This window comes from Bubalus kerabau, chromosome 20 (assembly GCF_029407905.1).
Source record: "Bubalus kerabau isolate K-KA32 ecotype Philippines breed swamp buffalo chromosome 20, PCC_UOA_SB_1v2, whole genome shotgun sequence".
NCBI classification, from domain to species: Eukaryota; Metazoa; Chordata; class Mammalia; order Artiodactyla; family Bovidae; genus Bubalus; species Bubalus kerabau.
The window spans coordinates 56,006,601-56,019,128 of NC_073643.1; the positions used below are offsets into that span (position 1 = coordinate 56,006,601).

General features: G+C 46.4%; 1 protein-coding gene across 11 annotated transcripts in view; it reads left to right on the forward strand.

Moving 5' to 3' along the window:
- Window positions 1-12,528, forward strand: part of ZDHHC3 (zinc finger DHHC-type palmitoyltransferase 3) — a 61,584-nt gene that overhangs the window by 45,053 nt on the left and 4,003 nt on the right. For 2 of the 11 annotated variants that reach the window (XM_055557056.1, XM_055557063.1), the window contains one exon: window positions 1,307-2,973. The exons of 4 other annotated variants lie outside the window; for them this stretch is intronic. In XM_055557056.1, the coding sequence (XP_055413031.1) occupies window positions 1,307-1,465 (159 nt within the window). In that variant the 3' untranslated portion in view covers window positions 1,466-2,973. Of the gene's footprint in view, window positions 1-1,306; window positions 2,974-10,148; window positions 10,885-10,926; window positions 11,212-12,528 lie in introns of those variants that run through there. 5 more of the 11 variants (XM_055557055.1, XM_055557060.1, XM_055557059.1 and 2 more) reach the window with 5 other exon arrangements.

Here is a 12,528-nt window from a genome sequence, read left to right on the forward strand (position 1 = left end):
GTACCATTATAAAAGAGTGTCTATAAAAATAGTAGCCAATGAGGTTCACCCAGCCGTGTGTCTGTGCAGCGCACAGGCCAGCTTCTGCGTGTGAGACCTGCAGGGACCCAGAGGTGACCATCTGGCCCCAACAGCTGTCAGGACGCCACTGGGCCACACAGGCTGCGGCCTAGGGGGTCAGAAGGCAAATCATGGCCCTGGTCCTAGTCGTTCTTACCCTTCAAGGCCGTTCCTAAAGGGAGCCGTGCTGAAAGGAAGGGACAGAGGAGTCGAGGGCCTGCCGCGCGTGGGCAAGGGCGTCCCACCCTTGACCAGTATGGTGTGGTCCCAGGGCCCTAGGCTGTGAACAGAGTTGGACTGGGCTGTCCCCTCGGGCCCGCCCTGTTCTCCACCACACAGAGACCACCAGATAGACCCCTGGTCGGGCTCCCGCCAAGCTGCTTCTGCCTTGTCCTCCAGCCGCTCACCAGTTCCTTCCGGAAAAGGAGACAGGAAGGGACTGACCTGCTCCCCCAGCTCATTTTTCCTGCGAGACTTGGCTGGGGGTGGTGTGGGCTCCATGACAACTGCTGAGGCTGCCTCGGGCCACACTTGTCCCCAGAGGAGCCCAGGAAGGCCTTGGCCACGGCCGAGGCTGAGCGGTCTGCCGGTGCGGCCCCTCTAACCTGTACTAATCCCTCTCCTTCCTCCTCTGTGCTGACCTCTTCCTCCTGTTCACCTCCTCCGCTGCACCTGGCCAGCCCCCCTACACCTGGCGCTCTTTGGCCTCCCTGGCCAGCGGGACAGACCGCGCCAGAGCAGTCGTTTCACTTGGTCCTTTTTTTTTTGTCTGCAAAGTGGTCATAGCAGCTTCAGAGTTCCCACGAACCGATCCTTGGCTCTCACGAGCTCAAGCTCCCCACAAGCTGAGGCTCCCCGCACCCCAGCCTTCAGAGTGCTCCCACACACAGCTCGGCCCTGGGCCCAAACCCCCCCCCGGCCAGGACTCATTTAACACAACACCGGATTGCGTGACGAGGAGCAGCGGCTTCGGGGCCTGCTGACTTTCTTATGTGTCCCTTCCTGCCTGGAGGGACTTACATAGACGTGCCTTTGTGCCCACCCAAAAGAAAAATGATGATTCCTTTTTGTCTTTAGCGCTTTTTATGAGAGAAAGAGAAGAAAAAAAAAATGTACTATGTAGATAAGCTTCATGGCTTTAAAAAGGAAGCATTTACTCCATTCACCTCAAGCTAATGGATTTTTCTCCCCCAAAAACCACAGCAGTAAAGTGCTTGACTGAAAGTATGATTGTTCTTGTTTTCAGGGAATAGAACAATTGAAAAAGGAAGAGAGAAGATGGGCTAAAAAAACAAAATGGATGAACATGAAAGCCGTTTTTGGCCACCCCTTCTCTCTAGGCTGGGCCAGCCCCTTTGCCACGCCAGACCAAGGGAAGGCAGACCCGTACCAGTATGTGGTCTGAAGGACCCTGAACAGCATTGCCACTCAGACACAAACCACATCCCAGCACTACCGTCCGATCCGTTCTCATGAATGTCTAAACCGAAAAAAGCAACACAACTACTCTGAAACTTTTTTTTTTAATGCCTCAAGTAAAATGGCTGAACATTGCAGAGAAAAAAAAAAAGTCCCCATGGTTTTTATTTTTGAAAAGATCATCCTTTCTATTTTTCGGTGACCGAAGCTGCTTTCCTTTTTTTCCTATTTAAAATCACTTCTCTGGCCTCTGGTTTCCTCTCTGCTGTCTGTCTGGCATGACTAACGTGGAGACCACTGTCTCCAGGCCACGCCCCCTTGTACTAATTGAGTCGTGACGCTTGTGCGTGGACGGACTGGCCCGGACGCCTGGTGGGGGATCCATAGGAGAGAGTCAAGAGGGCCCGTGACCTCCCACTGCCCAGGAGGCAGTGGCAGGTGCCTGGATGGGACTTAAAACCTCGCTGAAGTTGGATGCTCACCCCCTGTGGCCTGGGAGATCAGGGCTGGAGCCCTAAGAAGGGTCCTTGACCACAGCAGCCTCGTGCCCTGTGTGAACACGATTTGCCTCTGAATTCACAAAATCAATTGCCTGCCTTGTACTTTTTGGGCTCTGGGTGCGTAGAATGATTTTGGGGGTGGGGGGTTGGAGATGAAAGGGGTCTTATTTGTATTCCGAATCACTGGTTATATTCCGACTGATCATTTGGAAGAATGTGAAGGAAAGAAGTTTTTCCAGTTCAAAATGCCTTACACAATCACGAGAAGAAGAAAATGACGCAGCTTCAGGCGAGCTACGTTTTCTTTATCCCCTCCGCTTCCCGTCTGAGCGTCCCACTTCCCTCCCTCTCCGAGCGCCATGTCCGTTCAGCAGTGTTACTGCCAAGCGAACCAGCCGCAGCCCCACAGTCAACCCGCTCCTTCCTCATTTTTGTAGATCTCCGCAGTGGGTTTACTTTCGGATGTTTTAGACCCATAAATGTGCACGTCTCCATGTCTTGTCTGTATTTTAACCTGGGAAGCCGTGGATCTGCGTGGGCTGCCCGTGATGCAAAGGCACCATCGCCAAGTTGAGAGACGCCCACCCGTCCAGGGGAACCGGCAGATTCCTAAGCCTGCGGCACCGAGACTGACTAGTGTTTCCATTTGCACACTTGTGTGTTGAGTCTAATTTGAAGGAGGGAAGGCCTGAAGACCGTGAGGGGAGGTGAGGGGACGGGAAACGCACATCAAACGCGGAAGTCACGGAAATTTGACTGCCAACCGTCTCACACGGGGAATTGTTTTTAAATAATCACCACAAACCTTTTTTTTTTTAAATCTTCTGCTTGGGGTGGGTTTTGGGGTGAGGTTCACGAAATCAGCCCGGGGTGGGGAGAGATTTCGTCTAGCTGTGTGATCTTTCAGAAAAGTAAGTGGAACATGCTGCCTCTTTTCAATTCTGTCAGTGCTTCCACATGGAAACCAAACGCAATAAAATTTTTCCAAAACCTGTTCTGGCTGAGCCCCCTGTCTCTCACGGAGTCACCCCTTGGGTAGAGCTGATGGTCCAGTCAACATGAATGTGCTGTTTGGGCGTTTCTTTCATCACTTTTAAAGGGCATTTGTGCATGCTCCCTTTTGCGTCATCACCTCTAAAGGATGTTTACAGCCCTCTTCCGGATGAGCTGGCCCCACCGGGCCTCTCTCTGGCTCTTTCTGCAGCCTGAGTCCCTTCCCTGGTGTTTGTGGATTCCCAGTTGGAACAGAAAAAAAAACTCATCAGGTCTGCAAAATTTGCTTCTCCAGTTGGGCCTGGGAGAGAGACCTTTTTTTCCTCTGCCCACCCACCAAAAAGCAAAGTGAAGCCAGAGGAAATGACTGGAAACTTCACACACACCCTGGGGTGTGGCTTTGAGGTGCTTTCCACCACCCCTCAGGTGTTTAAGCAAAGAACCGTTTTCTTGGCAATCTCTTCTGAGTCAGTCAGCCTTGACCTGCCTCTGCTGTGCTGCTTATGCTGTAGTCGAGCCTGTGTTTGGGCTTTTTTCTCTCAGTGCTGTTTTTAAATCTAGTCCCTAGCATTTGTTCCCTGTGTGCTTCCCCCACCACACCAACCCCACCCCTTACGCTGATGAAAGAAATGTGGTTGTTGAATGACCCTAGAGCATTTTAGAAAGCCCTCACTCTGCTGTGTTCCCTCAAGGATCTATCCCTCGGGGGAGACGGTGCTTTTGCTATGCTTCCTTTTGCCAGGGAAGAGAGAGTAGGACTCAGGGAATATTGTCAAGTATTTGAAGGCCTCAAAATACCCCATCTTCAAGGGCATTTTTTTTTTTGATGAATCATGTTGGTTCTTCTCCCCATGGAATTTCTAAGGAATACAGTAGATCATGCTAAAGATATATTGAATTTTGTTTTCAAGTCCTCAAAATAGAAACTCATGATTTACACCTGAGCATACCACCTGTATCTTTCCCAGAGAGTCTCCTTCTGACATCCAACGTGGTTCTGTCTCTGGGTTTTTACAAGCCCTTTGGCTGAAAGAATGAATGTTCCCCTAGTTCTCAAGCCAGAGTGAAGAGCTGCACTCAGGACATAGGAAATATCCCCAAACTCCCTGTGTTCTTCCTATTTTATCTTGTTGAGATGGAGAATGTTTTGCCAGGAACCCAGGGAGTGGAAGCTTCCCAGGTGGCTCTGTGGTACAGAATCCACCTGCCAGTGCAGAAGACTCAAGAGACACAGGTTTAATCCCTGGGTCGGGAAGATGCCCTGGAGAAGGGCATGGCAACCCATTCCAGTATTCTTGCCTGGGAAATCCCATGGACAGAGGAGCCTGGCGGGCTGCAGTCCATGGGGTCGGATACGACTTAGTGACCAAGCAGCAGCAGCCAGCAATGAGGAATGTGGCTGTTCTCTGCAGCACAGTGGTTGAGCTTCCGCCTGACATCCACCCAGGAAGAAACAGGCATCCCCAAGCCCTCCTCAGCCTCCCAGGATGTCAGATGAAGAAGGACATCTCTACACAAAGGCAACCCAGCCTTTTGCTTCGGCACAGGAGCCCTGACAGCACTGAATGGTGCACGTGTGGAAAAATGAGCCAATAGTAGCCACGGTCCTCCAGAATGTGGGCTCTGAGGAGTGGAAAGGAAAAATAAAGAGGAACGTAACTTGATCAGTTGGATTGGTGACTCCTTCCCACCTGTCAATTTCTGGTTCGTTCTCATAGCAACCAGACTGAACATGCAAAAAGCTTAGGAGCAAACAAATCTGTGCATATTTACATGGGCTTGGTTGACATCATGCACAAAGTAGACGCGGGTAGAAATGCATGTGCTTCGTCTCCTAGTCATTTACTATTTCATCTTTGTAATACTTTTTTCATGGAAGAACACAGAGTGAGACATCTTGACTTCAGATCAGATCAGATCAGTCGCTCAGTCGTGTCCGACTCTTTGCGACCCCATGAATCGCAGCACGCCAGGCTTCCCTGTCCATCACCAACTGCAGGAGTTCACTGAGACTCACGTCCATCGAGTCAGTATGCCATCCAGCCATCTCATCCTCTGTCGTCCCCTTCTCCTCCTGCCCTCCCAGCATCAGAGTCTTTTACAATGAGTCAACTCTTCGTGTGAGGTGGCCAAAGTACTGGAGTTTCAGCTTTAGCATCATTCCTTCCAAAGAAATCCCAGGGCTGATCTCCTTCAGAATGGACTGGTTGGATCTCCTTGCAGTCCAAGGGACTCTCAAGAGTCTTCTCCAGCACCACAGTTCAAAAGCATCAATTCTTCGGTGCTCAGCCTTCTTCACAGTCCAACTCTCACATCCATACATGACCACAGGAAAAACCATAGCCTTGACTAGACGAACCTTTGTTGGCAAAGTAATGTCTCTGCTTTTGAATATGCTATCTAGGTTGGTCATAACTTTCCTTCCAAGGAGTAAGCGTCTTTAAAACCCACCTTCCTCATGAGGTAAATTAGACAGTGTTTATTGAACACGTATGTGAGGTCGGTATCACACAGAAACCCCAGACCTTGGAAGGCTGGGCTGGGTTCTTTCAGCCAGGCTGACGGGTTTTTATGTTTTTCTCACTTTAAAGCTTGTAGTACATAAGCCTACACAGTGACATAACCCACAGAAGTGAGGGGTTCCAACCTAGAAGGGGCCCTTAGTTAACAAAGATATTTGAAGAGAGGAAGATTTTGCTAGAATCCCTCTTGAGAATCTTCCTGCTGAGGGATATACTGAGGCAGTGCATCTCCAAGTGTGGTCCATAGACCAGCAGCAGCCGCATCTCCTTGGGGACTTAACAGAGATGCAGATTCCCAGGTGCCACCCCAGACCTGCTAAATAGGAAACTGATTGGGGAGCAGTGATCTGGATGCTCACAGTCCTCCAGGTGATGCTGACCCGTGTTCAAGTCTGAGGATCCACTTGGGGGCTACAGGGGTCACCCACAGGCCTGCTGATGATGTGGTCCTGGGTGCTGCTGGGCTCAACATGGTGCTAGCTGGGGTTTTGCTCACTGTGAGCCCCTCATCCCTCATAACCGGCAGCCTCCCCGGCCTGTGAGTGCTGAGAAAACAAGGAAAGTGTTTGAGGGGGAGCCAGACTATTCACCTGTCTGGTGATCTTCCTGCATATCTCATCCGACCCGCTGGTTTCTGCACCAAGAGGCCGTTTGGGTGAAGAACCATCCCAGAAGGAGATGGAAAAGAGTGGAGCCAGGGTCCTCCCAGCAGGAGCAGTGGCCAGTGAGTGAGTGAGGCTTGGGGCAGACACAAGAATGTCCTGGCCTTGGGTTTCTGTCTGTGGACCTCAACACCCATGTGGCCTTTTCTTGTATCTTTTAAATACATATCTGCCTGAGAATCACCTAATAGAGGATGATAGATTCACAGTGAAATGAAAATAAGCCATTAACAAGTCTACAGGCTTCCCTGGTGGCTCAGTAGTAAAGGATTTGCCTGCCAATGCAGGAGATGCAAGAGACAAAAATTTGATCTCTGGGAAGATCCTCTGGAGAAGAAAATGGCAACCCATTTCAGTATTCTTGCCAGAAAAATCCCATGGACAGAGGAGCCTGGCGGGCTACAGCCCATGGGTTACCCAAGAGTGGGACACAATTGAGCGACTAAACAAGTCTACTTTCCCAAACTGAAGACTTCCATTTCTCACATCGTCTCACTCAATTAAAAAAAAAAAAAAATCATTGATGACTTGAGCCTTGTGATTATACTAGCAAAGCAGAGTGAGCCCCAGGGATCCCTCATCTGTGGGTGGGAGCTGAGGACGCTGATCCAAGGAATTATGAACAATGTCGCCAGGATAGTGTTTGCAGAAACCTTTAGGATGAAGACACACGCTCTGACATGGATGTAAAAGATGCTCTGAATTTCTGCAGCTGAGGTCGTGTGGTGATGGGTCCTTGGGCCCTCTGTCTTTGGTTCTGGTCTGGCTCAACTCCTTCCTTCCTGTGACCTTAAGCAGTAGCTTGCTTAAGCCTCTGCTTATCTGTAAAATCCCGGAGATAATCTAACTCACAAGGTTGCTCGGAGGATTCAGAGAGAGGAATGGATGTGGATGTTAGGATGGTGTCTGGCATGTTGTATGGATCTAGAGAACGTTAGCTCTGGTGAAGCTGTGCTTTTCAGATCATGTGCACAATTGTTCATGTGTGAGATCAGTTTATTGGTTTGCAACAGCATTTTTTAAACAGATAAAAAATAATGTCTTACACCTTGTAAAAGACGTATTTTCATGAAACTTTGGTGTGTGTGTGTGTGTGTGTGTGTGTGGTAGGCTGCAACAGAATAGTATTCCCTATTGTTGTTTCGTCGTTCAGTTGCTCAGTCGTCACAACTCCTTGTGACCCCATGGACTATAGCCTGCCAGGCTCCGTGGGATTTCCCAGGCAAGAATACTGGAGTGGGCTGCCATTTCCTACTCCAGAGAATCTTCCTGACCCAGGGATCGAGCTTGCGTCTCCCTGCATTGGCAGGCAGATTCTTTACCACTGAGCCACCAAGGAAGCCCATTTCCTATTGTGGGTTGCACTAAAAACATGTGAAACCGCTGATGAGGAGAGAGTTGTTCAGCTGTCTCCAAGGAGGGCACGTTTGTGTGGGCTGCAGCAACTCCAACTTTCTGAGATGCAGGGACCTCCTGCTCCTCCTCTGTGGGCTTCAGCCAAGTCCTTACAGAGCGTGCGCCTGGTCTCCGTCTCCTGGGGAGCCATAGTCCTGGTTCATTCATTCTGGGGCATTGGTCAGTTGGTTTATAGATCACTGCTCACGTGGCACCCAGGCTGATCAGGCCCGAAAGGCCGAAGTCACACACTGCCTGCTAGAAATGCTGGTTTAGGCAGTTGCCCCCTTACCAGGAATCAGCCAACCATTCCTGTTTGCTTGAGCGGGAAGTGGGTATCACTGCTGCCTCCATAACCTCTAGCTTAAGAACTCTGCCTCCAGGACACCTTGAAATCCACACAGAGCTCAAAAGTGAGTCCTACCAGGGAAAAGAGAAACCCCACTGGCTCCTTATGAACCTGATGGTCCAGATCTTCAACTTTTCTCTTTCTTTTAATCTGTTTGTTTGTTTACTTATTTGGCCATCGTGTGGCATGTGGGATCTTAGTTCCCCACCAGGGATCAAACCCGTGCCTCCTGCAGTGAAAGCACAGTCTTAACTACTGGACCGCCTGGGAAGCCCCCCTCTGCCTTTCTTTTGCATCAGATTCATTTGCAGTATTTTCTCTTCTTCAGACAGACACTCCTGGATGTTTGTCCACTTCACTTCTGAGGAAGTTCTTCTGGTGGGCAGGCCAGGCTCTGTCTGGAACACTTTTACAAGCTTGCTGAGGAGGTTGAGTATTGTTCTGTGGGCTCTCTTTTTATTTTTATTTTTTAACTTGTTTATTTGCTCTTTGGCCACACTGGGTCTTCATTGCTGTGCGTAGGCTGTCTCTAGTTATGGAGAGTTGGGGCTACTCTTCGTTGTGGGCTCTAGACACGTGGGCTCAGTAGTTGTGGCGCATGGCCCATGACATGTGGGATCTTCCCGGACCAGGGATCGAAACTGTGTCCCCTTCATTGGCAGGCAGATCCTTAACCACTGGGCCACCAGGGAAGTCCCCTTCTTTTTATTTTTAATTAAAAAAATTTAATTGAAGAATTGATGTGTGGTATTATATGTTAAAATATAGTGATTCGAAAATTTTAAAGGTTATACTCCATTTATAGTTATTACAAAATACTGGCTATATTCACTGTGTTATATAATATATCCTTGTAGCTTATTTTATATACAGTATTTTGTACCTCTTAATAACTTACCCCTATATTGCTCCTCTCCCTTCCCCTCTCCCCATGGATAACCACTAATTTGTCCTCTGTATCTATGAGTCTGTTTCTTTTTTCTTTTTTTTTTTGTTACATTCACTAGCTTGGGTTTTTTTTTGTTGTTTTTTTTAAGATTCCACATAGAGGTGATATCATACATTATTTTTCTTTCTCTGACTTATTTGACTTAGTGAATTCAGTTATTTCAACTTAGAGTCCATCCATGTTGTTGCAAAAGGAAAAAATTATTTTATGGCTGAGTAATATTCCATTGTATATATATACACAAACCACTATTTCTTATTCCATTCGTCAGTTGTAGATACTTAGGTTGCTTCCATGTCTTGGCTATCATAAATAGTGCTACTGTGAATATTGCAGTATCTTTTGAAATCAGGGTTTTTGTTTCTTTCAGATATATCCCCAGGAGTGGAACTGCTGGGTCATATGGTAGTTCTATTTTTAGGTCTTTAAAGAAAACTCCATACTGTTTTCCACAGTGATTTGCACTAATTTACATTCCCACCAACAGTGCACAAGTGTTCCTGTCTCTCCACGTCCTTGCTAACACTTATTTGCATTGTTTTTGATGATAGCCACTCTTACAGGTGAGAGGTGACATCTCCTTGTTGGAGATTTTTGGGGGCTGTGTCCAGTCTTAGTTGGGGCACGTGGGGTCTTTGCTGTGGCATGAAGGCTTCTCTCTAGTTGTGGCATGCAGACTCCAGAGCATGCGGCCTCAGGAGTTGCAGCACTTGGTTGCTCTGAGGCATGTGGGATCTTAGTTCCCTGACCAGGGATTGAACCTGCATCCCTTGCATTGGAAGGCAGATTCTTAATCACTGGACCACCAGGGAAGTTGCTCACTGTGATTTTGACTTGTATTTCCCTGATGATTAATGACATTGAGAATCTTTTCACACGCCTATTGGCCATCTGCATGTTCTCTTTGGGGAACTATTCAAGTCTTCTGCCAATTTTTTAAGCAGGTTGTTTGTTTTTGATGTTGAGTTGTAAGAGCTGTTTATATTTTTTAAATATTAACCCTTTTTTGGTCATATCATTTGCAAATACTTTCTCCCATTCTGTAGGCTGTCTTCATTTTGTCAGTGGTTTTCTTTGGTGTGCAAAAGCTTTTAAGTTTAATTAGATCCTACTTGTTTATTTTTGCTTTTATTGCCTTTGTTCTAGGAGACAGATCCAGAAAAATATTGCTAAAATGTGTATCAAAGAGTATTCTGTGTTTTTCTCTAGGAGTTTTATGATTTCTGGTCTTACATTTAGCTCTTTGAGTTTGTTTTTGTATACGGTGTTAGAGAATGTTCTAATTTCATTATTTTACAGGTGGCTGTCCAGTTTTTCCAGCACCACTTATTGAAGAGACTGTCTTTTCTCCACTGTATATTCTTGCCTCCTTTGTGTTAATTTACCAAAAATGTGTGGGTTTTATTCCTGGGCTCTCTATTCTGTTCTATTGATTTGTTTGTTTTTATGCTAGTTCCATACTGTTTTGATTACTATAGCTTTGTAGTATAGTCTGAAGTCAGGGGGCCTGATTCCTCCAGCTCTTGTTCTCAAGATTGCTTTGGCTATTCAGGGTCTTTTGTGTTTCCATATAAATTTAAAATGTTTTTGTTCTAGTTCTGTGAAAAATGCCATTGGTATTTTGATAGGGATTTCACTGAATCCACAGATTGCCTTGCACAGTATGGTTATTTTAACAATATTAATTCTTCTAATAAAAGAACATGGTATTTCTTTCCATCTGTTTGTGTTGTTCTGTGGGATCCTTTGCTTCATTTTCCTCTCCAGCTTTTCCCTGCCTTTGAGTGAAGATTTGCGGTAGGATTGAAAACGCAGAGGGCACACCAGTTCCCATCCTGGTTCTGAAGCACAACCAGCAGGACTCGCTTCGGCCGCTGTCACAGCCTCCCAGCACCCGTGTCTTCTCTGCCAACTGTCAGTACTAACACCCACCTCCTCTCAGGGGGTTGTGAGGATCCACTGTGATAGCTTTGAGTGAGCCCAGTCAGTGCAGACCCCCCATTCTGGCATTTCTGGATGTCCCCTCTGTAGCCTGGCCAGCCACATAGCCACACTTCAACCCCTCTTCTCTCAACAGGCTGCAACTGATCACTCAGGAAGGAATGCGGGATCCCCAGAGCAAATCCCTCAGCTGGCCATCACTGATCCTGCTAAAGTGGGAGACCTGGCGAGGGACCAGATTGTGAATATCATGGCCTCCTGTGCCCCAGACCCACATGAGCCTCCCTCAAGAGTTGTGTCTACATAGTCCATTTCCTGACACAGCTTTCTCGTTCTCATTATAAAAGTCACACCTGTTCATTGGTGAAAACGTGAAACAGAAATAAATCTAAAATCTCATTCCCAAACCCCAGATCCCATGATGATGTCACATGCGATGTTGCTTTCTTTCCTTGTCACCACATGGACAAGAATTTCCAGTGTGTGTAAACCTGTATCAATGCCACTTGTTGAGAATTTTTATTGAAGTATAGTTGATTTACAGTGTTGCATTAATTTCCCTGTACAGCAGGGTGATTCAGTTATGTCAGTACATATGTATATTCTTTTTCACATTCTTCTCCATTATGGTTTATCACAGGAAATTGAATACAGTTCCCTCTGCTGTACAGTGGGACCTTGTTTATCTATTCTATACATAAGAGTTTGTATCTACTAATCCCAGAGTTCCAGTTCTTCCCTCACTCACCTTTCCTTTCCTTTGGCAACCCCAAGTCTGCTCTGTATCTGTGAGTCTGTTTCTGTTCTGTAGATACATTCATTTGTATTGTAGATTCCATATGTAAGTGCTACCATATAGTATTTGCCATTCTATGACTTACTTGCCTTTAGTATGATAATTTCTAGGTCCATGCATGTGGTTGCAAATAGCATTATTTCATTCTTTGTTATGGCTGAGTAATAGTCCATTGTGTGTGTATATACCATATCTTCTTTATCCATTCATCTGTTGATGGACCTTCAGGCTGTTTCCATGTCTTGGCTATTGTAAATAGTGCTTCTCTAAACATAGGGGTGCATGTATGTTTTCAAATTATAGTTTTGTCTGGGTATATGACCAGGAGTGGGATTGCTGGGTCATATGGCAACTCTCTTTTTGGTCTTTTGAGGAACCTCCATACTGTTTTCCATAGCGGCTGCACCAATTTACATTCCCACCAACAGTGTAGGAGGGTTCCCTTTTCTCCATGCTCTCTACAACATTTATTATTTGTAGGCTTTTTGATGATGGTCATTCTGGCCCATGTGAGGTGGCACCTCATTCTAGTTTTGAGTTGCATTTCTCCAATAATTGGCAATAATGAGCATCTTCTCATATGCCTATTGGCTATCTGTATATCTTCTTTGGAGAAACGTCTGTTTAAGCCTTCTGTCCATTTCTCAATTGCATTGTTTGGTTTTTTTGTCGTTGAGTTGTATGAGTGAGCTGTTTGTATATTTTGGAAATTAAGCCCTTATTGATGCCACTTTTATTAACTGCATTAGTGTTCTGCTTATAGAAAAACATAGAAAATTTACTTAGCCATCATTATTGGACATTTTGATTGTTTCTGAGTTCTCATTATCGTAATTCTGCATTCAAGACTATATTGCCTAAATTATGGTGTCTCATATTTTTTTTACCTTTCTACTGAGATATCATTTCAGATTTAATCAAGAAAATGGTAAACATAGTACA